Source organism: Fomitiporia mediterranea, assembly GCF_000271605.1.
Source record: "Fomitiporia mediterranea MF3/22 unplaced genomic scaffold FOMMEscaffold_7, whole genome shotgun sequence".
Taxonomy (NCBI): domain Eukaryota; kingdom Fungi; phylum Basidiomycota; class Agaricomycetes; order Hymenochaetales; family Hymenochaetaceae; genus Fomitiporia; species Fomitiporia mediterranea.
In genome coordinates this window covers 292,947-318,533 of record NW_006760392.1, presented here as the reverse complement: position 1 = coordinate 318,533, position 25,587 = coordinate 292,947, and the positions used below count along the sequence as shown (strand labels likewise).

The following is a 25,587-nucleotide window of genomic DNA, read 5'->3' as shown; positions in this document are numbered from 1 at the left end:
TGTTCGTGCTTAGACTACAAATCGTCAAGTCACACACTGAAACATGAGAGAAGGTCGTGGATGTTGAGTGATGTATTGTACCTCTACAAACAATATTACATGTGTGCAAAACATTGGGCTTAAGTACATACAATAAATCGATTTGATAGCTTGCTAATAGAGTCCATCAAAACTAGTATGGAGCGAGGAGCTGAGCAATGCGTCAAATAGTCTTTCTCCCAACCCGTACACTCCCAGAAAAAGGTAGACCGAGCAACTCAAAAACATGATCATCCTCGTCCTCCCTATCACCACCCTCATCCGCGACAGGTAAACCATCAACAGTGACAGCCACGGCAGCAGTGCCTTTGACACCTGCAAGTGCGCCTTCTCGTCCGCTAAATAAGACCTTCGACACAAAGCTCCGTAATAAGTGATCTCGGCCTGGGAGCACTTCAAGCGGAACGTCGACAACTTTTGCTGTGACTTCGTAGACGTTATTCGAGTCTGATATGGGTTCGCTATGTGCGGGAAGCCAGTCATCTGGTCGAATGCGTGCAAAAGCACGAGGAGGGAGCGGTGAAGGGAGCGGATCTTTTGGGACGTCTACCCGGTCTTCGTCTTCTTCACCTGATGTGGTACTCGAGGGATAGACAAAGTCATCCGCGTCGGCGAGAAATACGTTCCTTCCAATTTCATCCTCATCATCTGGCGGAACTTCACCATCAAATACAAGAACGTCAGGCCAAATTCTTTTCGCATCCACAAGCACGTGGACTCCCGTGGGCAGAACAACATGCGCAAAGATTGTCCCGCTCGCAAGAACGCTTTCTCCTCGTAGACTAATACGCATATTCTTTATATGTACGTCTCGGAGTATTTGTGGTTTCGGATTGGGAGCCGGGAAGAACGCAGGCATTTTGAGGGCCGATAACAGCGGTGTTCCAACTACGATGGGCGCGTCCACTCCGGCAAGATAAGCGGAAAGGAACGCGGAGAGGAGAGGCGAGGAAGACCGAGGAAGCGGAGGAACGGTTCCATTAAGGTGTAGAGTGATATTAGGGTGGGTGAGCGTGAACTGTTCGACTTTGCCTGACGTAACAACCACTGTCGTGTCAGACTTGTTCACGTCGGACAAAGCGACAAAGAAAGGAAGAGACGGAATGCGCATTGATAATGAGGTAGACAAGGGATTTACGAGAGACGCAGTAGCGTTGATAGATACATTATGGTCAACCGTCGAAATATTGAAAGTTTCCAGAGTGACCAAGTCAGCCAGCTCAGGAAACGGCGTGCCTCTGCCTGGACTAGGAAGGCCAGGTAATTCTGGGACTAGATCATTCTGGTGAGAATGTGAGCAAACTGGAATAAACCATGTAAGGTCACACCTTTGATCCGGGATTGCAAGACCATAATTTCCTGCTTCTCTTTGAGATGTCGTCTCCAACTGCGATCACCTTTCGTTCCTCCGTTGATTGAAACGTTGTGCAAGACTGTGTTCACCAATAGCACGCCGCTTTTCCATGCCTCTCTTGCAATCGTGCTCATATCTTCAGCATTGTCTGTGACGTCAATATGCACAGTTAGAGAGAGATCCGTTAACCAAGTGTCATCATCGGGACGGTCGACCGTCAAGGGAAACGTGATAGATGGAACCGCCACATTCGCAATATTCTTGTTCTCTGAATATAGGGAAGCGTACTCCGCTGAAACTGTTACTGTATGCATCTGTCGTATAAGCCAACGTCCAAGAGCTCTTCGAATGGCTGTCACCCCAGAATCCAGTCTCTTGTTATCCGTTTCCAGTACAATATCAATGGCGGTCCCAACATCCACTCCAATTTTCAAGTCCACTTGTGCCCAGACCGAGCTTTCCGTGGCATTCACCACGTCCACGCGATCCGGACCACGTATTACCACCGAACGATCGAGCACTTCATCACGAACGGCATTCGTTATTTTCGGAGAATACGAGTAGGTAAGGGCTAAGAGGATAACAATTATTATGAGGCAGAAACCCAGCGTCGACAAGAAGACTGTTGATAGGAGGATGAGCAATCGCCTGCGATTTCGGAAGCTGCTTGTGGGAGGCACGTCATCTCGAATCAGTGGTTGCGAGGAACCAAGCAAAGGAGTCGTTTCCGAGATTTCTTCAGGGGCAGCCCGTAGCTTTCCCTTTCTACGTTCGCTCTGCGACGAGTCGCTCTCGGGGAAGGGTGAGTCCATGGTTGTCGTGGTAGACAACACGGGCTGCAAACGTGTCCCAGATTAAGCACATTACATAATCTATTGTTCGTCTCATGGTTAAATGATCACGTGATGGGAACGCGTCCTGATCCGTCAAACGCGTCTTCAGCACAGCACAGCACATTGGCACTCCTTGTCCGTTCCAGTCCCTCGCAAATGGCTAAATTGCGAAAAACCCAGAAGGAGGACTGGTACACTACTGGAATGTCACAGTCTGTCTGGCCGCAGCCATCCAACGCCTCGGGTTTAGGTGCTTGGTATCACTCGTCAGACTATTCTAACATGTATCAATCCGCTCGTCCTGTCTCTTCAGCTGTCTCTCGAACAATGTCACATGCGCGAGGCCAAGCGGACTATGTGGCAGCATCGAGCTCAAGCCCAGCCTCTGAGATGGACAGATTGATGCGACGCCCCCCAGCATCGGTGCACCAGACAGCAAACATGAATACGTATTATTCCTCGTACGTTCCTGCGCCAATGACAGAGACAGAGCGTTACTGGGCATATCGTGCAATTGTTGCGGAAACAAAGCTGGCGGAGCACAAGGGACTTCGGACGGATAACCTTGAGCGAATGAAGGAGGAGCTAAGGCGTCAGGCATGTTTAATTTATTTCTGTAAAAAGAAAGACAGTTCATACTCAAATATATTCTATGACAGAGTATGGCTGACCTCGCACATAAGTATCATGAAGAACGCGTTTTGCGCCTGGAACGACTCGCAGTACGCGCTGTTCCAATTCTTTGCTTGTCTCATATTAAGCAAAACATCCCCTCTCCCTGCAGATTGGATTAATCTCAACAATAATTCTAATCACGCTTGTGCTTCTCTTTCGACATCAAGGACAATCAGACGATAAACATTCTAAACGCTCGTTTCGACCTCATCTCACTATACCTATTCTATCTCCTTTTACTTCCATCGTAAGTCTCTATATAATTTTAAAAGGTCCATCAAGGCTGATTAATAGTGCATAGGTCGAACACGAAGAAGCAAGTCTGAGTTTCCGAATGACAGCAGCACTTTTGATAACCTTAGGCATCCTTGCATACGGAATGTTCCGCTACTGGTTGCAGCACCGCCCACGATGAACTTTAAATTGCGCGTTCGTCTGAATCACTTTTGTCATATGGAACAGGACAACTGCAATGTAACATAGTGCATCCACTGACCAGGAAGTGAGATAGTGGCAAGGGGTATGGAAGTGGTTAAAACCCTCGTTTGTTCTGTGCCGCGTAGAATAACTGCGACTGTTAATAAGTGTCACGAAGATTTTGTGGAAGAGCAGTCCTGGTTTAAGCGAGACGCAATTATTCGGGCTTCGAATCATCGCCCTCCATAGCACAATTACGTTAGGCCGTCTCAGTAACTGGTGCCCCATAGGAGGGTTTGCAATCCTTGGGTTTATCAATGTGCAGCACATACTAACTGTCTGCACAAAGGGCTCGTGAGGATGGAATATGGTCTTTTTAAATTATTTACGCGCCAGAGCTCTGCAAGCAGAGCCCCTGACACAGTCCCATGGCCTATGTTCGAGCTACGTGCTTCTCAACGTATGTTGCACAAGCTGTGCGAGGGCACTGTCATTAGACAGATCACCTAAAAGGATACACCAGAAGTAGTCGCAGATACTATGCCCCCAAGATTGTGGAGGACGGGAAACACGACACGACCTGTATAAATTATTACTACTATAAAGTCTCATGATATTATTCGATGGAAGCACTACATTCTGTAAAGCATGAAATTGTAACTCTATACACACTGTGATAATGTTTACTTGACCCGTCTACATAGGACATGTGTAATGTCCTTAATCTATTGTGTAAGAAACGAACGGCTCTAGGGTTTCGGGATATCGCAAACGATCTTCTCAACAAGTTGTTTCATGACGTCCGCCTTGATCCTTCCAATTTCAAGTACTTCTGCATGCGATACAGTTGCTATCACCGGCAGTACCACTTCTTTCCCAGCAAGCTAGTAGCAGAATAGCAAATGTCAATAAATGAGATGAGCAAATCATGGGAGCTCACCTCTGCCTCCACCTCTGCCTTGATGGATCGATATTGGTCCGGTATGACAACCATATTCGTAACAAGGCTCAGCACCATGACATTCATTCCTTCCTCTCTTGCAACTACCACTTCAGGAATCGTACTCATGCCAACGACATCTGCTCCCGCAGCACGTAGCATGCGTCCTTCTGCAGGTGTTTCGTATGTTGGTCCCGATACCCATGCGTACGTTCCCTCCACTAATGCGTCAGAGCCCAAACCGAGGGTGTGTGAAGCGAGAAATGCCAGTCGTCGAAGATGGGGCGAATATGCATCGGATAAAGGCAGAAAACGTAGATGGGACGGGGAGGTTACAGGCCCGAGTAGAGGGTGTAGTGCTCCACTAAGGTTTGGGAGAGCGAAGTGATCGCGGATAACGACGACTAGATCAAATATCATATTAATGCACAAGTAGAATAGATAAGCTAGACCAGAACCATACTCGTCCCAACTGGAATATCAGGGTTAAGCGATCCTGCTGCATTTGTGACTATACATAAAGTCGATTAGCTCACTTTTCAAGTCGTGGGATCGTTAGAGACGCACTAATAACATGCTCGACACCAAGCTTCTTCATTACACGTAGCGGATACGTTACGGTCGTAAGTGGGTAGCCTTCATAAGGGTGAAACTTGCTAGCCGAATCCATCATGAATCCCTTTAGACGGCATGAAATACAAAAACAATGCTCACCCGGCCGAGCATTGCTACGACTGGGACATCCCCGATTAGACCAAAAGCAAGAATACTTTTGTGACCCGGGACTAGTGATGTTATTCAGAGATTCGGAATATTGAATTCAAGATTAAAGACATACCAGTGCTTGTTCCAAAGCCTTCGAGGTCCGCGTATTGCACCAGAACAGGATCATGAAAACTATCCGCCAGTGTGCTCAATCCAGATCCACAAACGATGCCGACCTTCGGAGCCAGCAGAGTGGGTGGTAGTCTCTTCTCTATAGTAGCATACGTCGCTTCTAACATTTCCTTTAGGGGTTTGACCGACATCCTGAACACTAGAAGAACGGGCCCTTGTCGAACTGACAAGAAGATAAAATCTTTTAAAATCAGCAAATTACTGGCTACCAGATTGGGTCAGCGTCGATCCGGGTATCGAGTTGCCGGTTGTTCTAAGTTGGTCACAAGTTGTTCTAGTATTACTGTACTTCTACTTCGTCTTGACCATCATGGCCGCCGAGTTAGACAAAGCTGTCGGCTTCGAAACTCGGAACGAACCAGTACGTGAAATTGACAGCTATTGTGAAAATTCAAGCAAATCTTTGTATTGCAGGTCGCTTGGAACCGTCGCGACCTACTCTTATACGCTGTGGGAATCGGCTTCAAGAAGGATGACCTACAGTTCGTTTATGGTGAGCATTTCAGCTGATTTTTATGGAGATTATTGGAATTTATACCTATTTTGCGCTATAGAGCTCGGTAATGTGAATTATTCTAGCGTTGTTGAGCATGTATAGACGACAATCCTATAATTTGTGTCCAGACCCTGGGTTTGCTGCGTTTCCGACGTATCCCGTTGCTTTACCTCTCAAAGGAGAGAGTGAAGATGTAAATCTGTTTAAAGATCGTGTCAAGGCAAAAGGTGCTCCCGGTCTACCATCGTTTGACCCAAATCGCGTGGTACGTCCTATTCTTCCGTATTTCCTATAATGTTAACCTGGTTCTGACGATTACAAATAGGTGCACGGCTCGCAGTCACTTGAAATACTCAAGCCTCTGCCGCTAGTGAGTGGTTCCGGATGGAAAGTCAAGTCTCGTATAGTTGGCGTACACGAGAATAGTATGTTTATCCAAAATGAAATGTGTTTCTCCCTTAATCATCTTGACAGAGTCCGGTGTCATTGTTGACCACGAAAATGTACTTGTTGATCCGTCGGGCACAGCTTACGCAAAGTTTTATGTACGTCGACGCTGATTCTGTAATCGTATGACACTCTGACCGATTGGTTCTTAGAACTCGGCATTCAATGTCGGAGCAAAGATTACTGGACAGAGATATTCGAAAACGATCGCGGGACCACCGTCAGCAAAGGCTATCCCAAAGGACAGAAAGCCAGATTGGGTCACCACGGAACAGACGTCGCCCGAACAAGCCGCTATTTACCGTTTGACTGCGGACTATAATCCTTTGCACATTGGTTTGTTTTCCCTACCTTGATTCACTTGCCGAGTTGTGCTGAACGTTTCTCCAGACCCCAGCATTGGTAAAGCAGCTAACTTTGGCGGCGTCATCCTCCATGGACTCTGCACCTACGGTTTCGCCGCACGCGCGGTACTCGCTCAAGTAGGTGGAAACCAACCCTCTTCTCTACGGTTCTTCGGTGGTCGCTTCACGAGTCCTGTCCGCCCTGGAGACACGCTTGAAACGTCCATCTGGGAAGTGGGCACAGGTCCAGATGGCACGACTGAGGTCACGTTCGAGACGAAGAACTTGGCCTCTGGGAAGGTTTGCATTGGTGGAGGCATTGCATATGTGAAGAAAGTGGAGAAGAGCAAGCTATAGGCTTGACTCAGTGGGGCAACAAATCTTGAGAGAGCGTAGTATTTCTTGTTGGTCTCTTGGATCATCTGTATGATTTTTTTGATAAAATCGATCTACCTGTCTTGTGTCGATGTTTTCTATACTGCATATGTGAGTACTTTGGAATTAGGCATATTGGTGAATCAGCTCAGGTCAGATTCATCAAGTAGCCAGAGGCATACAACTAAAGGATGATAAAGAGTACAATCCTCGAGGGACGGGGAATGAATAACCTAACGACAGGTAGAGGCTTCGCATATACAATTCAGCAGTAATCGCCGACATGGTTATGCTTCGATTAAATTGTATAATGTAAGTGTTAAGACAAATTTCTGATCAGGCAGATAAATTAAAGATATTCATATAGCTTTGAAAGATACAAGAAGACATTCAAACAGCCTATTGCACGCACGACATATTAAGGTGCTTGCTGTATACTATATTTAGGCCCTGCTTAAAATAAAATACAAAACAGTGGTCTTTAAAGTAACAAGGACTATTTCTCGATATTTAACAAGGACTATATTAGTTTGTTGTATTAAACCAACGGATAAATGCACTGTATCAAATATCCGGAGCCACTCAAGTGCAATACTATGCTAATTATTTGTTCTGAGCCGTAGAGTGAAAGAGACTATCTTTTAGATCTTCGAAATACTACATAGTTTATTGGATTGTAATACTTGAGACTTTTCTTGATACATATATTCTGTTGCTGGATCATCGCTTCCCGAGATTACTTGAAGCATGGAAGACTCTAGGTAAAGAGGAATTACGTGAGTGAAAGGCAAATTCAAAATCCTATCATAACTGACAGCTTCGAAGCTATACTAATTCCGCTCAAGTCAACTTCTTTTGTCCCTGCACGCGCTGTTCGCAGTGTTCGGGACAAGATTAGCCAATTGGACTGCTAATATTCAATGGAGCGATAGAAGGCAGCTATAGGAAATAAGGCAAGCGACAGATATAACAAGTCAATTTCCAACATAAAAGGTAAAGCAGCAACACGTCCAAAGTGACATAGTGCGATGCAAGCAAGACCAGAACCCAGCTATAGAACGGAAGTGTTACGTTCCCCGGTCTCTATTTCTCATTCATCTCCGACTTAACCTCCGAACTCCTCTTGTTCGATTCACGTACAATGACGGATGGCCCTTTGAACCCTTCAATTCCCAACTCAACGCGAAAGACGGTGTTGTTGAACGTGGCGAAGGTCAAACCCCATGGGTCACGCACCCGCGACTCCCAGCCATCAGGAATGCGCTCTTCTTTCAGAACGATCTCCAGGTCAGATACACGACCACCGAAAATAGTTAGCAAAGTCGACGAACTAAGAACATTCGTTGGGCATCATGAGTAAAGGAATATAGTAGAAAATAAATACAGACTTTGAGCTCCCAAAGAGTTTGTGAAAGGTTGAGAGCGTAAATGTGCTGTTCGTCGCTCGGGCTTGTCGGCGCCGCCTGGTAGAGACAACCGAAAGGTCGTGAGGGGTGAGCGTATTGTCCGGTCCGGTTGCAGACGCCAGCAAGTCGTCAATGATGTCGAGGGCTGGTTTTGACTGATCTGGTTGATGGTATACGTCATGTCCTGCAAGCAAGCAAATAGTTGACACTTCGTATCTTGAAAGATGTCAGAGGAGTAGACTCGAACTTACTAGTTAAGGACGCGTCGTGTTCAATGCCATTGTGGACACTAATATCAGACAGATTGATCGTATCGCGCGTATGGTCTCGTGTAAGAAGCTCTGCCATGTACTTCGGGACGAAGTAACAGAAAGACGGCGCAAAGTTGTACATCTTCCGAATAGCAATGCTCATTTCTTTGTACGAAATATTTCGCCCATCATGAGGCAAGATTCCTATCAAGGAATTCAATTAGTCTTCTTTACTCTTTATTCAAGGTGGGGTTTAATTTATTACCGTGGTTAGCCATCGCGTTCAATGCGGGGCACGCAGAACGACTGTCCGTCTCTGTTGGTGGGATATACATGGGCCATTTACCCCCGTACCCTATATCGCCCTTGAGCGTCACCTCACCGATCTTTCGTTTGAAAGACACCAGGTTCAGCAGGAAAAGGGCGAAATCCCAGGTAAACACGAAAATATTCGATCCTATTCCTGCAAAGAAGCCAGCAATGCCGCCAAATATCCTGGCAAGAGCATTGGTAACGAACATCAGGGCTTGTCTCCTACTCAGACACGGCGAAGATGGTGGGGGTTAAACAGAGCCCGTTGGATAAGGTGCGCCTGTTCATATTGGACACGGGCCTTTGAGGGGCCGAACAACGTCAATGTGGGCGACATGAGGTTAACTTACTAAATTCTGCAACCGGCATTTATTATAGTAGAATTAATATTGGCTGCTCACCCGAGTCACCGTCCAAGTCTGTAGTTACGTATTCCCACGCACGTTAATTTAGACTTACGCCTTACCCACGCCTCAACTTGATGACAGACCTCGTCCAGACCTTGCAGCATTCATCACGTCTTGACTCTTGACTCCTGCTGGTGAGCATTTTACCCTGTTCCAGGCAGGAAGCTTCGACGTGCAGCATTCTTGACGATGTCTGATGGTCCTTCTTCCAGTACGCGCGTTCTCTCTATCTGTGCAATATTGCGTCGGCGACGGCTGGTAACCCAGTCATGTCGCCACACCAGGTGGCAAATCCGGGTCTGAGTCGTACTCGTGTAAGCAATGACTTCGCTTCAATGCTGCTCTTCTTTGCTCAGGTGCTGGTCGCACAGTGCATACTGTTTGATTGGTCAGCCGATGCATCAAGCACAAACGGTCAGGATGTGACACCAGGATCCAATCAATTGGCGAGGTATTCCGTTAGCACAGGTAGACGATGTTTCCCGGTCGAACAAACAAGGAAGTCTAACTAGACAAATCGGTTTGGATCCAGCATCGGCGCTAGTATTTTCCTGTGTATACTCTGACCGAATAAGGTCACTACACGTCAAGAAAAGTTGATGGCAACTAAACATCGCTATCACTGTCATCACGGTGCAGACTCAACGCCTACGATTTTCTAGCACGCCGATTTCCCATATGCATATGGACAATTTTGCAAAACGCTTGGTCATATCAGCAATTTTACTTCATTAGGGGACTACCTATTGACACTGCAAAGTGTGCGTGTGTACTGAGTGCCGTTCATGTCGCGTAACAAAGGATTACTGCAAATAAGAGACGACCGCAGTTGACGCACGTTGCGTCGCCCTTTCCGTTGGTTCGTCATTCTTCGAGCTCCGGACGCTCGTTAAATACGGTAGAAGATACGCTCGTTGCTTGTGCATAATGAATGCGGAATTGAACAAGGCGGGGCCTGAAGCTCAACCATCTCAGCCTTTGCTGGTCCAGCAGCAAAATGATCAAGAGAAAACTCCAACCCCTGCTGATCAGTCCTCACAACAAGCGCAGCCTGAACCGGAACGGATTGGTCAGGCACATGTCCAGACCCCAGCTCAAGGTCCTCAACCTCAGTCGTGGGTAGAGGTACAACCTGGAGGCGAGCAACAAGCGCAAGAAAAAGATCTAGCACAACCCAAAGTACTACCACAGCCTCAGCAGGATCCAGAAATTGGCTACGCTCAGGTACTTGGAGTTCAAGAGAAATCTCAGGCCGGTGTAATTTTACAGGGTACAGACAAAGAGCCGGATACTCGAGTACAAGCGCAACCTGAGGTAACATCGCGACCTCAAGAGAATCCGGGAATTAACTACGTACAAGGACCCCAGGTTCAGGAGGGACCTCAGGCCGGCGTGAAATTGCAGAGTACGGAGAAACAGCTAGATACTCAAGTACAGGCACAACCTGAGGCGATATCGCAACCTCAGCAGGGACAAGGAATTAGCTACACGCCAGAACTCAAGATTCAGGAAGGACTCCAGGATGAAGTGAATTTGCAGGATACGGACAGACAGCCGAATGCTGATCTGGCCAAGTCGCAGGTGCTGCAGGCTGCCCCCAGTGGTGAACCTGTATCCCAGCCTCAGCCACCACCAGTCGCGCAACTCAAACCGGAGTCAAAGTCGAGAACGCAGACGCGATTGCAATCCAAGTTCCATGAGATAACTGGCATTGGTACCGGTGTACCATCGGCAGCTGGCAGTGCCAGCAGTGGTGGTGTTCAAGGAATCTCTCAGAACCTTGTACTTGCCACAGGTAACAACGCTAATAACGGCAAGGTTCCCGATCCTAATCAGGTGGACGGTGTTTCAGAACTGCAGAGATACTCAAAGCTTGCTCAGTCGCGCGTTGAACTTATGGATACTACTATAGATATCTTACTTGACTCTTTTAAAAACAAGTACGATCTTGACAAGGCAATTGAGAAGGACTGCGGGAAACGTTTGAAGGCCATGTCTGATCCCAAAGGTGTTCCAGACCGTGCTGTACTTAGGGACGAAGCTTTGGAAGAGAACCTGGAGATACTGGCAAATTCCAACAAATGGGTAGACGAACAGCTTGAGAAATTGGATGTTTGTCTGCGTGAGAAGCAGCGGAACATTCAGATTGCTGGTCCACTTGTAGACGAGGAAGAGGAACACCGGAAGGAGGAGAAGCAAACAAAGCGGATCATACACATTGCTGAAAAAATAAGAAAACGTTTTCAACGAAGAAAGGAAAAGCAGGAAAAGGAGGATAGCAGGAGGGAAAGGGAAATTTTGGATGATATCGGTAAGGGAAAGGCAGTGAACTGGGTTGCTGGCGTCCAGTGACGATGCACGGACCGCGGTAATATGAAAGGTGGTCGGGAATAGACACTACGCATTGCAGACTCATGATATGTATACTTAACCTCGAGCTACGTACATGCAAAAATGGAGCATCTGATATTTTGACTTCTGTATTTACTGTTAAACAAGTATCTTCAAGGTACATGGTGCGGAGTCTGTTGTTATTGCATATGGCAAAAAAATTTCTTCGCTAATTCATGTTACTGTTTACTCGTGAGGATTGAAGGGATGCATTGAATTACCCTTCTTTCATAACCACTCCCCTTCCGGTGGATTAGTTCAGCGTAAAGATTGATGCCACTTCCCTAGATCCATAAATGGACGGGTTTTTCATCGATTTGTCATTCAAAATAGATTGTACAAAATGAAAGCAACACCTATTCGACCGATACAATGACGAACGCCTACTAAAGATCAGCTCAAAGCTTCTCCACGTCCCGCACTCGTCTTCCCTTTGCATTCTCGTCCTTCATAGCCCTCTTCTCTGCTCTCATTCTCTGACTCCTCCGAATTCCAAACCCACTTTCGAATATCTCCGTAACCTCTTCAAGGCTTAGGCCCGCTGTTTCAGGATAGCAGAACAGGCAGAACAACCATCCGAGTAAGCATAATCCTGCATAAAATCCAAATGCTCCGGACGGAGTGATTTTATCCATGAGTGAGAGATACGTTGAGTTGATGAGGAGGTTTGCTCCCCAATTTGTCGCTGTTGCACACGAAGTACCGATCCCTCGCACGGAGAGAGTGAAAAGCTCGCCTTGCTGCCAGGGTACGTTACCGAGACCTGTTGCGTAGGAGGCGACGAAGATGATCATTGATGCAAGGACGACGCCAGACCATGAGGTTGGATAGTGGGAGCCGTCTACAAGTACGTTGTTTGTATGTTTTGTCAGGACTAGATGAAAGTTTTCAGTAAGCCAGCAAGAGTTTGAAGATAAGGAAAGGGTACAAACAGTGGAAAGCAACGCTCGCAAGCGTTAACCCAAAAATCATCCCGGGCGACGAAATGATCATAATCCTCCGCCGACCGACTATGTCGATATACTTCATAGCGACAAGTGTGAATAGGAAATTTGTTCCGGCAATGATCAGTCCAACGGCCGTTGGCTGGTCAAAGCCAATAGACTTGAATAGCGTTGCAGAGTAGTACATAAGCGTGTTGAACCCGCATAACTGTTGGAATGCCTGCAGGCCACATGCAATAACTAGTCGGGTAGATATTTATTTCAGCTATGCTAAGTTGGTCTGGCATAAGACGTACTTAGAGCTCTCCGGTGCACAGGCGTGAGGAGGACGGATTTCATCCTCTCGAAAAGCGTTGTCGATTTTGATATCCTGGTACTTTCCTGCACAGCTACTTGTAAGACCTTCACTTTGAGCTTGACCTGTTCCAGAGTTGCATGCGAGTATATCTTCTGCATCACGTTCTCGGCCTCCTGTAACTTTCCCCTGACAATCATCACTCGAGCTGCAATGCAATGAATATCCATGAGAATGTAGTTCAATAGGTGGAAGTGAGATCCGAACGCACGAGATTCAGGGAGAATGAATAGGAATATCAGCTGTAGGGCGGCGGGTACAGCACCAAGTCCGACCATCCATCGCCATCCGCCATGCATGTTCTCAAAAGCAGCGCCGATGCCATACGCGATGACCTGACCACCCGTGATCATAACGACATTTAGGACAACCAGCCTGCCGCGAAGACGGGTTGGCGAGAGTTCCTGTATGTATATCGGTGCAACACATGACGCAAGGCCAACACCTAGGCCAATCAGAAAACGTCCTCCGATCTGGCCGGAGATAATTCTCGGTTAACATTCCGCCATGTGAATGCGTAGAATTGCAATCTTACAATTGCGGAGACTGTGTGGCATGCAGCCTGCGCAATAGCACCGCCAATGAAGATAACATCTCCAATGCCTAATACGGGCTTTCTGCCGGTATAATCTGAGAGGGCTCCCGCAATCAGACCACCTATCAATGCACCGAGTGTCGTTGAAGAAGTGATCAGCTCCTATAGTACATGGCCGGGTTATCAAAACGATCACAATTTCAAATTACATTATTTTTATTATCGCCTACTTTTTGTAGAGAAGATAGTTCTGCAGGCCCTAAGTCCGAACCGATAGTAACCAGTGCACCAGAGATTACCCCTGTATCATAACCTAGAACATTGTTATAATCGATTTGCGTCGAAAAATCAAATAGTTCAGACTCACCGAAGAGCAAACCGGATATACTGCAGCATAGAACGAGGATCCACACAAACCATGTTGTACGCTCCTCACCCTCGGCTATTACGGTGAGCTCAGATAACTCTCCATTCAATCCTTTGTTGATGGAAAGATCCTCTTCAACCTTTATCCTGTCGCTCTTCATCGACATGGTCGGGCTCAAGCGCTCTGGAGCAGCCATAGCAGTTATAGCGCGAGACGTCGGCACACTCCACGCGAGCTACAGGAAGTAAGGAAGAAAGCGAGGTCGAGACAAAGAACCGAGGAGAAGAGCTATATATGCTCACTGCATGCGGGGAGAATATTTTACAGTGCGGTCAGGAGCCACGGGCGGTGGACTGGCTGGTCATCTGGTCTTGATGCCAATGATGGGATACAGACGGAACCTGGCGGAAAAGCCGGCCAAATTTTGTCGCTTCTTTGCAAATGCGCCTCTTCTTCGTCCCGTCGGCAGCCGGAGAATGAGTTATCTTGCTTATGTAATCATATGTTTTTCGTGGAAAAACTCAAAAAGGTTATCTCTAGTCCTGTGTCGATCAATCTGTCTTAGCTTGTCGATCATCCATTTGACGTCTCTTTGCCTGTCCCAACGTCCGAACTCTAACTCTGGATGGTAATTCAGGGCTGGCCATATAAGCATATCAGTTGTACCCGACTTGAATATGAATATCGAGGTGTATGAGACACGTGCGTATCAGTCTGCAGTAAAACCATCCTTTAGTGACAAGAATTTGTGACGGCACGGAGTGGGGGAGCTGCTGGTCTGCCAAGAAAGCGAATATAAAATACTGTTCTTTAATACCGTTTCTATCTTGAATACATAGGCAAGATGCGCCAATAGACGGGAAAAATATGAATAGTGGACATCTCACTTTCACATACCATGCACTGCAATCCTGGAGAAGCAATAGAAAGCATCACCGGATACGGTGCATCACTCCAGAGAGTAGCCACCTTCGCCACCAATGAGAAGTAAGTATGCTAGGCTATAGACGGGTGGATTAGAACAATATGTGCAATTTCGCAAGGCGTTGATCAGACTGAACACGGAACGGTTATCGACGCGTCAAAATAATGTCCTTAGATTTACTTAAGGCATACAATGAATTCTCATAACTACACGATGCCAAATCCTAGAGGCAGTAAACGGATGAAGTCAGTTGGCAATCAGACGTAGGCCACTACTACTAGATTTCGTATACACATACCTTCAAACGTAGTACGTTCTTTAAGAGTGGCACGCGCCCTTGCCGGCATTGTGGCAGCATTTCTCGAATCCCTCCCAGTCGCCCATAGAGCGCCAAAACTTCCTGCTATCGTCGGACTCGTAGAAGCTTGCACCGTTCTTCTTGCCGCAGTCGTAGGTGGGTCCGACGCCAGGAAGCTTGCAGTTGCCTCCCTTGTCTTTATTGCACCAGAATGTTCCGCTGATGTCTCTGGACTCGATGGGCTCGGCGAATGCACTGAGCGGGAGGATGGCGAGAGAGAGTACGGCAACGACGGCTGCGGTGAACTTCATGGTTATTTGGAGATTGGTAAACTTGGTGAGACTTTGTGTATGAGGCTACAAGTTAGTGAGCGTAGATGGTTTAAAGCGAGAAGAGTGCATACTCTGAGAAGATGTTTGTAGTTCTGATGGTCAAACTGGCTGTAGGACCTGTCGTTCCATCCTCAAATCCTGGCCTGTTTTATACCTTTCGCTGCTCCACTTCAGCTGTGTTGAACGCGGGCAACAAGGCATGCCAAGCCCTCCTGTACTCACGTCTGGCAGGTCCAAGAGCGAATTCGCCGTCGCATAATGGTCCGACAGACCCACTCCCTGAAACATATTTTGACAGTTATTTGATGTTTGCGGGTCCATCCACGCGTATGCGGATTTGAAGAAATGCAGCTGGTATAGTCCGTTCGGGATAAAAATGTCGCGAAATTGATGTGTCAATAGAAAATCCGGTGGAGGCGGTGAGTGAAGGCGCAGCACTGGGCGCTGAAGCGAAAAATGACGTTTGAGCGCATGCGTACATTATGCGCCACAGGTAGAAGGTGCTGGTCATCTGCTGTCGGGGTTGCGGAATTATGGCACACGGGCCATCAATGCCCGAACTTCAGCAAGATGAGTAGCCAAGAAAGGCGCAGCACACATACGTACATGTGATGAAGTTGGTGATGAAGCCGCACCCTAAAATGTCAAACAAGAGCATTTTCTGACATATACCCCGACATATAGATTGATGACGCATCCAGTTCCGACATATTCACCGCAGTCTAAGGGATGTCGGCGGGCATCACCGTCGGACGCTAACCATATATGGACAGTTGTACGGGACAGAGGTGCTGGGGGTGCCAAGACGTACAGTGACATAAGTGAATGAGTAAAACGAACGAGCGATCTGTACGGATCAGTGCGAGGTAACATGAACATCTGTGCTGTGAAGAACGTCAGCAAAATTGCGTACCTGCAGCAAAAAATGAGGCCACCTCCTATGGGGTACTTGATATGCGTGAACCTACGAAAAGTGAATTCTGATTAAGACAGTGGTATTCCTCCAAAACATGTACAGTCCCTAGAGGACGTGGATCATGGGAAAGCAAGTCCTTTAAGCATTCCTGAAACGAATTGACGGTCGAAAAGCTAACGACTTATAGACGGTGGTAAGGAGTTCCCCAAGAATTTGCGAAGTGTCTCGAGGTCGGAAGTGTCACTTACAGCCAGCCCGGCTTATGTCTCCTAATTAACTTCTTAAGATTGCTTCGATAAGGAAATACTTAAGAGATGGCCATGTCTCCTGCATCGAGACGACGTGCGACAGGAATCAGGTGTATTAATCTAGATGCAACCGTAAGGAGTACAGTTCACGAACGAATACATGATTATTCGAAGCGTTTCCACGCGAACTTTTCAACCTCTTTCATCCTTGGACGATGTTTCTTGGGTCTATTGGATGCCGATGAGTGGGAGGAAAGGAGACAGCATAGAGGAAAAACGTACAATACTGGCACACGCGGTTCTAACAGAGCACGATGTTGCATACTGAGGAAGCGGTCTCTGAAGAGATTACCTTCCACCTACGGAGAAACAGGGAAGCAGTATATCAATAGGTATGCATCGTATTACTTGAAGTTCGTACCTTCAAGCCACGGAGACTTTCCGACAGATCTTCACCGAGTTGCACCTCCGGTTCTGCTTCTGGTATGACGTGTTTTCCAAGTCGTCGGCCTGCTAGTCCGGAACGACGTAGCTTCTCTTGTAATATAAGTTGCCGCTGAATCTGTCCCTGTTCACGCGCAGATAACGTGCCGTCTATAATTTTCTTTGTCGACTTCACTGAGTCGAGGGTGGCGAGCAGACGCTTCTTTGCAGCTCGTTCAGCAAGTGCGCGTTTCTTTTCGAACGTGTAAGAAAATTAAATTGCAGCGCTGAGATAAGAAAGGAACGCCTTACTTCTGCACGCTGCTTTTCTGCCTTTTTACGTTGTTGTTTCGTTTTCCGTACTGTAGGTTTCTTGGGCAAAGGTGCGTCGCCTCGCTCATCGTCATCCTCATGGCTGTCTGTTTCCTTGCCATCGTCGACGGTCATCCCTATCGGGACGCCTAGTGTCACCTCAGCTAACTGTACCTTCCTTGCTGCATCCACTTTCTCCTTCAGACGTGCGAGCTTCTCAGCTTCTTTTTCATCCCTTTCCGCCTTCTCATTCGCAAGTCGGAGTAACGCCCGGTGGGCATCCACCGGAGGATTGTACGATGAGCCGGCATGAGGCACAACTACGGTCGGGACTGCAATTTCTTCGCGTAATGTACTTGACTGCGGTGCATTTACTTTGAGCTTTTCGGCCGGGGGCGGTAGGAAGTCTCCAACCCCAACATCCGAGGTTGCGGGACGACCTCCTGGAGCCCAGACATCGTATGTGCCACTTTGCTTGACGGCGTGACTTGGGTCAAGTAGCGCACTTCCCTTACCAAGCTCTGAAGTGTCTTCAACACTATTAAAAGGTCCCAGTCGTTTCCTCTTTCCGATACGTAGCAGACGTTTCTTGTCTTCCTGGGTGATACGTATTGGCTTCTTTGTGGAAGGGGTTGAGTGACGGGAGAGGACTGCGGGTACGGCTGATCGCTGTGCAAGTGCTTTGTAGTAGGAAAGTTGAGATTTATCGAATTTGGGTAGACGTTCGCGGGCTGTGAATTAATCTCTTGATAAGGACCCGATACGTTCGAACCTTTTGTGAACATACCGTCTTCGTCTCCCTTCACGTCGACTTGAAACAGTTCGTCATTAGTTTTGGAGCGCAATGATGACCTTCACGTATGTCAGGTGTAAATAATGCAAGGCCGGTGTTAGTAATGCTCACCCAGTTTCCCGCTCCTCTGCACGCATTTCTTCGAGACCACCTTCTACTTGACCAATGTCCACATTCTTCCGCCAAGCTTTCTTGCCTTTCCGACTCGATTGTCTGTACTGCGATGGTGCTCCTGTTTTGTTATTTGACGTCTTCGCCTTTTTCATCACCGCTACAGCCATTTTTTTTTCTACTTGCAACGATGGTCGTCTGCGATAGACTGGCAACTACCACAGCAAAATTAAAGGAGATCGACGTGTTGCCTGGAAAGGAATTTGCACAGCCACGGTACGTTACTTCTGTGTCCCTCTGAGTCTAAGTCCTAGATAGACGTCGACCACGTCCTTTGCTTCCAAAAAATGGTATGCAAATTCATCGATTTGACGAAACAAATAGTTTAACTCACCCATTGACTAACAGGCCCGTAATGAAGAGAAGGCACAGTCCATGCTTTACCGTTTCCGAGAGGCGCAAGCCGCTGAGCTTGGTCTTGGAACACGGAGCGACCGACGACCGCGCATGGCAAGCGCATGTAAAAGCCTGCGAGAATGTGAGCGATGGAGAGGTGAAATTCTAAGAGAAATCAGCCGCAAGGTGTCGAAAATTCAGGACGGTATGTCTTTACCTTTCCATCACATTCAAGGTCCGCTTTTATTACGCGTTTGCTGACTATACACCTTATAGCTGGCTTGACAGACTATGAAGTGCGCGACGTGAACGACGAGATCAACAAGTTATTGCGCGAAAAACGACATTGGGAAAACCAGATTGTTGCATTGGGAGGTGCCAATTATCGACGGAATGTTGCTATGTTGGATGATGAAGGGAAGGAGGTTCCTGGGACGAAAGGATACAAGTACGCTCTCGCGTTATCTCTGACTAAGAAAATCGGGATCTAATTTGTGTATAGATACTTTGGTCGAGCGAAGGAGTTACCTGGTGTGAAGGAACTTTTCCAGGGCCGCAAAAAGGAACAGGATGAGGAGGACAAGATGCACGCCTTCTACAAAAAGTTCACCGGTCAAGGCCCATCATACTATGGAGACCTGGACGAGAAAGACGGTGAACTGCTTAAATATGAGCGATCACAAGAGGAAGAAGGTCAGTCGCTTTCCATTATCTCCATTTCAAACCCCGAAGCTCAAACGGTTGTGACAACGCAGAATGGGAAGAAGCGTATTCAACATTACGGGAAGTGCTCGGTATTCCGGAAGATGAGCCTGTCCCACCAATGCCAGGCCGCGACAAAGCCAATCCGCTCAGTACGACAACGCATCAACAACTGGCCTCCGGTATTTCAGACGCTACGAAACGAAAAGCTCCAGATGGCGACATGGACATGGTTGCTCCCTCTTCGATATCACAGCCGTCAGATGCCTCTACCGATGCTACAAAGCGACCAAAGCTCACTGAAACGCAAGACGATGTTTCTGCCACGAATGGCATCGTGACCACACAAGGACAGCCGTCAATGGACACCGCGATACAAAGTGCAAAAATGGCCGCCGCGTTTATCCCATTCCTCGCACCGGAAGATCTTCTCCCGCCAAAGTTGCCTACGAAAGACGAGATGGAAGGTGTACTTCTCGAACTTCGCAAGCGCGCGTTGGTCGAAGAGTATTTTGGCGAGTGATAAGGAGGAGGCATCTACCTACGTATTTGCCTTCCCAGTACTGTACATGTTTTTCTGCTTTGTTATTGTGCAATATTAAACCTGATTAAATCGATCCTGAGTGACCTCAAGATTCACGGAATGTAGATTATGTATGAAGAAGAACTCGGCATGTGCAAGTTGGCATCGTGCTCATATGTATGTCGTTGGATGACATACCGTCTGGCGTCCTCAACACAAAGCCAATCTTTGTAGCCACTTCTTTAATTTAACAATTGTATGTTTCTGTTCGATATCTCCACAAATCTTCGATACGGTGCGAATGTCACACTAGTTCACCTAAGACAACCTTCATTGGCTAGTTGTAACAGACTCCTTGATGAGTAGATTATACTGGTGGTGTTCTTGTATTACCAAGAGTACATATATGTTCGATTGTTAGGAAACAGCAATGCGACTGACGATACTTTAATCCATGCTCTTGGGCTTGAAGGACTGAGTTTCATTGCCTCAATTCCTATACATATTAACAGTATCTATCTACTTGTATTACATTGAATTCATGGGAAGCAAGAAGTTACTTTCTGAGGTAATCGACATGATCTCACGGAGCACGATTCTTGACAAAGATTCTTTATTCTCTAACACATGCAGCAGTAACTACTACAACCCATATACCCATTAAATTTTCTAAAGTCCCAAACAAAAAATAAGAGTATTTGAATCACTCGTTAGATTCTCATTAAGCCGTCGTCGTGTAGTTGAACACCTGGAAAGACGTGCACAGGACCTCTCCAATGCGAAGGTTCGAACAATCTGCGTTGACGTTCGGGTTGTTCGCCTTCAAGGTTGCGTCTGGGATCCGAGCAGTGGCTTCAATTGACGTGCAGGTGTCACCAGAGTTGACAACTGCTGTCGTTGTGCAGTCCTGGCCGACAATACCAAGGCACAGAACCTAACGAAGTCATGTGGGTCAAACATAGAAAAGAACTAGAAAGAAGTAGGAGCATACCTGGTCGACAGCTAGGTTGGTGCAGGCATCATTGATTTGTGGGTTGACGAAGTGAATTTGGAACCTATATGCATACTGGTAAATAGCATATTCACAGCGGGGATAGCATGAATCTAGACGTACGTGGAGACATGCTGGGCGGCAGCGATGGTATCGCAGTTGTCACCAGCCTGGACAACATAGGTACGTGCACATTGACCGGTTTGTGCGTTAACTGAGTAGAAGAATGAGAACATATGTTCAGCGGCATGCGTCAAACGGGCGAAACAAAGAGGACATACCAGCCGAGAGCGACGAGATGAGCAAGGCGCCAGCAACGAAGAGCTTGGACAACATGATAGTAAGAGAACGAAGAGGTGGAATGTGAAGACGAATGGTAGGTAGAGGGGAGTAGGCAAATCCAACGAAGGAACTGCTGAGGATTGTCTGTGCTCTGAAGGGCTTTTTATATTCTTCAGCTTCCTCGACGATCTCTCTCTTTCGAGTTCAGATCTCCGAAAAACTAGGATCGTGACACGGCACAGGAATCAATCGTCTTCGCACATATGATCATATTCCACTATTCATGACTCCTTCTAGTTCACAGGGAAATCAAATGGAGATCCATAAGGCGACGGAAGCAAAGCCTCGTATAGTTCGTTCTCGTACGCCAAGGACAGAAGAAGCAATAGGGTCCCCTATGGTGCACTGCCTCCCGGGGCGGGCGTCCGCTGCAAGGTACAATGTAACGGTGCCAGGCCAGTGTTATTGCAAAGGCAAAATTCTTCCATGATCGCCCTCGTCAAGTCAATACAATTATGCCGATGCGACGATCATGAGCGCCCCACGCTGCATGGTCAAGTCGCACGTTCGGGTTGTTTATAGACCGGCAATGCATTCCGCATTGTCATTCGGGGGCGCGGCGGGGCGAAAAGGCATGAGAGATTTGATGCGGCAATTAGCACGTTTGATGAATTCGATGTGTGCGGGGTGAATACGCCGAGCATAAATTCGTATGTGAAAAGTTATCTGCTTTCGTATATAAGTAGCGTCGGTGCCGAACCAGGTAAAACAAATGAGGTTGACCAGCCACCGCAAACAGCGAGCAATCCTTCATTGCGTCCATGCGCCCAATTCCGTCCTGAAGCCGCGTAACAGTATACAAATGACAGTGACCTGAGCCCTGAATACGCCCATGCGCTCGCATTGATGTGCTGTCTGAGCCCTTAGAAGAGACAGTCGGAACAGGTCTGGGAAAGCACATCGAAGTTGTTGAGTCAATGAGTGTCTTTGCCGGCGATTTTTTCCTGTTTTGGTTAGTATGACATCCTGAATACAGTCTTGTCAATTATAGATAGACTAAATGACGGGAAAGTAGAAGACAGATTATGCAGTCTTAAAGAAAACTTAAAATATTAGTGAAAGACAATACAGTATAATAAAAGTATGATGATTATCATACATTGAGTACTTCAGCATTTCCGCTTAGGAAAATTGCAGTACATGTATAATATTTCCATTATAAATGCTATGTCTTCCAGTCTTTAGGTTGCAATGATGAATTAATTTTGCCTGATTACACTTGGAATCAATCATCAAATTAGATAAGAGGCACCACAGATTGATATATTGATGCTTTGTTTTGGACAGCTTGAGGAAGAGGCTAATAACGTAATTTGTTAGGAGTAAACAAAGGAGAAATCCATGCACTTAATCCCGTTAGAATAAGTTGTACCACATGTGACGAGGCACGAATATGGAAAAATAGCAACCATATCAAATAGTTAGATAGAGATACTGATACACGTTCGAACCACAACCCAAGATCATTAAAGATGTAAGAAACGATTACAAGAGGGATATAAATGGAATGAATACAGGATGGCGAGATAGTGGAGGTGTTCCTGTGCAGGACATGCTAGTAATATACAATGCGACGGACACAGCTGAAGGACAAGACGGTGTGGCACAGTCCGGGATCGAGTCGTGAGTCGTCAAGAATATAAGGTGCGTGACTGGGGAGCGTTGGGAAAAGTAAAAGTAAAAGCAGTACGAACCGGCGTGGAAAAACGTGGAATATCGTAAGAAACACTTATCAAGTCAGCACCAACGTATCAAACGAGATACCCAAGAAAAACGTGCTTCACGGAACATAGACGACCAACAACACATTAATGATCAACTTTTCGAGCCCACCTGCCGAGATATACGGCACTCTCTCCTTCGTCACCGAATCACCTACCCCAAGCGTATCATCCGCAAGCACCCGAATCCCCGTCTGCGCGATTGGCATTGCACCGCTCTCCTCCACGCGCGTACGTAAAATAACAGCATCATGCCGATCATCTAGCTCATCTTCATCCGTCGAGTCCGAACCCGGTTCGTGGTAGAGCGACGAGAACCCATTTCCGTTCCCGTTCGTGATCGCTTTTCGTGGTATACCAGAGTATATGCGTCGTGTACGCCCGCCGGGAGTCACCAGTTGCTTTGTGCTGGCTAGTGGACTGCGGAGGTTGTTGTGTAGTGGTCGCGGAGAGTTATGGAAGAAGTTCCCGCATTGGACTGTTGAGTCGACTGGCCAGATATAACCTCCCGCAGCCCAGCGCAGCTCCGGAGTGAGCTTGTACAAACGGAGGGAATGATATAACAGTGCATCACCGCCTTTCAGCTGTTAATATATCAATAAGGTGAATGAATAGCAAATTAGGGAAAGAACGCACATTAGGAACCAGAGATTCCGCCAATGCATCAGCCGGAGAACAGCCATACTGTTCGCGCAGGTAAAAGGCGATGTGTTGTCCCCTTGACATATTAAGTATTGGTGCGATCAAGTCAAGAAACCGATCACTCGGAAGCATGAGTGACTGGGACGGGGAAGGTGAGGGACCATAAGTGCGAAGGAGGACATTATACGAAATGGTCAAACGGACACCCCTATGTACGGTCTCCACCTCGTGATCGCAGTCCGCTAGAAACGCAGTCCACTCTAGGTCGCCCGGTTTCCCGCCTCTGCCGTAGTATTTCTCCTCATTACCCTCAAAATCATGCACCGTCAGCGCTCCACCACGGAACCGCACAGGTAATGTGACAACCAGTGTTGCAACCTTGCCTTCCTCTTGAGTCAAGCGCCTTTGTGGGCACATGTGCCCTCCTGTGGGTACGAGCTGCATCACATCCCGCACGGCTACGAGGTATTGCCCCGACGCGAGGCGCGGAAACAACGTGGTTCGGATCGCCTCCAGAATCGGGTGACCCGCCAATTCGAGCGTTGTAGTCAGTGATAGATTCGGCGGATAGTACAACGACTCGCGATCCGAGAACCCATCCATTTCGCAGGTTGCATGCGGCTTACAAGCTGCGATGAGTACGTCTAATGAAGGCGGCGCCTCCACTTCGACGTCAATAGGGAAATCCAGTGCGTGTGTAATCCCACTCTGCGATGTAGATTATTTGAATAAGATCGCCGTGCTAAGGGTCCTCAATTTGAAATTACTACACACCTGAGAACGGAAGAAGACCATCAGCGCTTTTGGATCTAGCGGAATGTGACCGGATATCGAGAACGGACGAGCTTTGGCGGCCATGAGCGTTGAGACGTTGTGCTGGTACATCATCTCAGAGTCGCATTCGGACTCCGTTCGGGAGAGTCGGTTCCGAGCATAATTTGGCGGTTTGTGAGGAAGACGTTCGGTCCGCTCAAGTTCAAAGTCCGTAATGCTTCGCGTGAAAGGCAGAGTTGCGCGGCTTGCGGAGTAAGAGTTAGACGAGGATGAGCTGCCTGTTACGCTTGAGCGAGGCATTTTTGTTTTGTTACAAGCGACGGATGTCAGGAGGCGGAGAGAAAGAAATTGGTTGAACGAATTGTGGAGTGGCTCTTATATGAAGGGAATGATCGAAGGCCGATTGCAGAAGCTTCAGAGTGGTTCCGCAGTGAATGAGAGTGTGCTAATCTGGGCACCTGCCGCAAAGGGGGTACTGCCCCCCTGACGACACCCAAAAATCTTGGAACGGACACGCCTAAGCCTCGTGTACATCACACGCAAAACTTTGAACCTCCACCGAGGCCTGCGCAATTTATACAAAGGGGCATCGTGTGCCATTGTTATGATCCTGATTGCACGCGATTGTGTCCGTGCTGAATGGCCGTCTTCACATCTTTCGGTGATTTATCGCACATTTCACCTTGGATAGGCTTTCAATGTCGTCAGTGTCTAGAGTTGGACGAAGATAAGAAGTGAAGAATGAACGGATAGATGTACAAAACGCACACCTTACGTCCGTTGAGTACAAAGGATGACTGAGCTAGTGAGCGATTTGTAGCCTTCATTCACACTAGCACGTGTGTTCGGGCATAACCTCGCAGAAATCGCAGTGTTCTAAACGAACAACGGAACATAGAAAAAGGCCCGGAGAGGAGATGGTGAATCACGAGCCGGCATCACAGGACAGATTGGTGTGTTTTGTAAGCTTTGTTTGAATGATTTGGATAATTCCCTGCCTCGCCATGCATTTGCAACGCGGCGAAGCAGATAGGACTGAAACGAGTGTTCTTTCTCTTTCAAGCCAACTCCACAGAATCTGATACTGAGAGAACCACGGGCCGCTGTTCATTATCCTGAGAAGTTGCGCGGCAGTGATGCAAAGCTCAGTCAGATCGACTCAGACTGTCCAGAGGACGATGAGCTGGCGCAGAGAGACCAGTTCTTTGAATCTGAACTCTGAGCTTGCGAAGGAACGAACGCACGGCGAACACGTGCAATAGCCGTCATCTGCCGCGGCACACAGCCGAAACGTAAATTGACTACGATGATCTGCATGCATACCGTTCAAAGGACAGCACTTGACCGCTCTCA

At 47.4% G+C, this 25,587-nt stretch overlaps 10 protein-coding genes across 10 annotated transcripts; 4 read left to right on the top strand and 6 right to left on the bottom strand.

Moving 5' to 3' along the window:
- Positions 1-60: 60 nt before the first annotated feature.
- Positions 61-2,205, bottom strand: FOMMEDRAFT_147059 (uncharacterized protein; the record flags this gene model as incomplete). Its single annotated transcript, XM_007267226.1, has 2 exons — positions 61-1,311; positions 1,368-2,205. The coding sequence occupies 2 exons, from the start codon at positions 2,203-2,205 to the stop codon at positions 203-205; spliced, it is 1,947 nt and encodes a 648-aa protein (XP_007267288.1). The 3' UTR covers positions 61-202.
- Positions 2,206-2,378: 173 nt separating this feature from the next.
- On the top strand, positions 2,379-3,316 carry FOMMEDRAFT_168473 (uncharacterized protein; the record flags this gene model as incomplete). Its single annotated transcript, XM_007267225.1, has 4 exons — positions 2,379-2,823; positions 2,886-2,948; positions 3,011-3,148; positions 3,203-3,316. Exons 1-4 carry the CDS (start codon positions 2,383-2,385, stop codon positions 3,314-3,316), a joined length of 756 nt encoding a protein of 251 aa, XP_007267287.1. The 5' UTR covers positions 2,379-2,382.
- A 751-nt stretch (positions 3,317-4,067) lies between these two features.
- Positions 4,068-5,262, bottom strand: FOMMEDRAFT_87057 (inosine guanosine and; the record flags this gene model as incomplete). Its single annotated transcript, XM_007267224.1, has 6 exons — positions 4,068-4,202; positions 4,259-4,662; positions 4,722-4,769; positions 4,826-4,910; positions 4,973-5,043; positions 5,097-5,262. The coding sequence occupies 6 exons, from the start codon at positions 5,260-5,262 to the stop codon at positions 4,068-4,070; spliced, it is 909 nt and encodes a 302-aa protein (XP_007267286.1).
- A 200-nt stretch (positions 5,263-5,462) lies between these two features.
- On the top strand, positions 5,463-6,994 carry FOMMEDRAFT_108864 (peroxisomal dehydratase; the record flags this gene model as incomplete). Its single annotated transcript, XM_007267223.1, has 8 exons — positions 5,463-5,516; positions 5,570-5,648; positions 5,710-5,715; positions 5,780-5,916; positions 5,977-6,076; positions 6,126-6,196; positions 6,251-6,434; positions 6,489-6,994. 8 exons carry the CDS (start codon positions 5,466-5,468, stop codon positions 6,797-6,799), a joined length of 939 nt encoding a protein of 312 aa, XP_007267285.1. The 3' UTR covers positions 6,800-6,994.
- Positions 6,995-7,705: 711 nt separating this feature from the next.
- FmHTP2 (chloroperoxidase-like protein) lies at positions 7,706-9,021 on the bottom strand. The gene is made up of 4 exons (XM_007267222.1): positions 8,740-9,021; positions 8,475-8,678; positions 8,206-8,407; positions 7,706-8,147 (listed from the first exon to the last, which is right to left on the bottom strand). Exons 1-4 carry the CDS (start codon positions 8,993-8,995, stop codon positions 7,901-7,903), a joined length of 909 nt encoding a protein of 302 aa, XP_007267284.1. The 5' UTR covers positions 8,996-9,021; the 3' UTR covers positions 7,706-7,900.
- A 6-nt stretch (positions 9,022-9,027) lies between these two features.
- FOMMEDRAFT_156997 (uncharacterized protein) lies at positions 9,028-11,545 on the top strand (the record flags this gene model as incomplete). Its single annotated transcript, XM_007267221.1, has 4 exons — positions 9,028-9,060; positions 9,406-9,651; positions 9,856-9,958; positions 10,023-11,545. 4 exons carry the CDS (start codon positions 9,028-9,030, stop codon positions 11,543-11,545), a joined length of 1,905 nt encoding a protein of 634 aa, XP_007267283.1.
- A 326-nt stretch (positions 11,546-11,871) lies between these two features.
- Positions 11,872-14,020, bottom strand: FOMMEDRAFT_141106 (general substrate transporter). Its single transcript, XM_007267220.1, has 7 exons — positions 13,786-14,020; positions 13,649-13,731; positions 13,419-13,580; positions 13,095-13,356; positions 12,825-13,031; positions 12,517-12,768; positions 11,872-12,458 (listed from the first exon to the last, which is right to left on the bottom strand). Exons 1-7 carry the CDS (start codon positions 13,979-13,981, stop codon positions 11,983-11,985), a joined length of 1,638 nt encoding a protein of 545 aa, XP_007267282.1. The 5' UTR covers positions 13,982-14,020; the 3' UTR covers positions 11,872-11,982.
- Positions 14,021-16,604: 2,584 nt separating this feature from the next.
- On the top strand, positions 16,605-19,850 carry FOMMEDRAFT_20653 (Isy1-domain-containing protein). Its single transcript, XM_007267219.1, has 10 exons — positions 16,605-16,732; positions 16,787-16,863; positions 16,926-17,180; positions 17,240-17,970; positions 18,027-18,091; positions 18,144-18,493; positions 18,552-18,744; positions 18,816-18,987; positions 19,042-19,232; positions 19,295-19,850. The coding sequence occupies exons 6-10, from the start codon at positions 18,491-18,493 to the stop codon at positions 19,762-19,764; spliced, it is 1,029 nt and encodes a 342-aa protein (XP_007267281.1). The 5' UTR covers positions 16,605-16,732; positions 16,787-16,863; positions 16,926-17,180; positions 17,240-17,970; positions 18,027-18,091; positions 18,144-18,490; the 3' UTR covers positions 19,765-19,850.
- A 515-nt stretch (positions 19,851-20,365) lies between these two features.
- On the bottom strand, positions 20,366-21,130 carry FOMMEDRAFT_123923 (uncharacterized protein). The gene is made up of 4 exons (XM_007267218.1): positions 21,037-21,130; positions 20,879-20,969; positions 20,756-20,819; positions 20,366-20,698 (listed from the first exon to the last, which is right to left on the bottom strand). Exons 1-4 carry the CDS (start codon positions 21,089-21,091, stop codon positions 20,486-20,488), a joined length of 423 nt encoding a protein of 140 aa, XP_007267280.1. The 5' UTR covers positions 21,092-21,130; the 3' UTR covers positions 20,366-20,485.
- Positions 21,131-22,877: 1,747 nt separating this feature from the next.
- On the bottom strand, positions 22,878-24,345 carry FOMMEDRAFT_134522 (uncharacterized protein; the record flags this gene model as incomplete). The annotated part of the gene is made up of 3 exons (XM_007267217.1): positions 22,878-23,402; positions 23,455-24,168; positions 24,235-24,345. The coding sequence occupies 3 exons, from the start codon at positions 24,343-24,345 to the stop codon at positions 22,878-22,880; spliced, it is 1,350 nt and encodes a 449-aa protein (XP_007267279.1).
- Between the last annotated feature and the right edge of the window lie 1,242 nt (positions 24,346-25,587).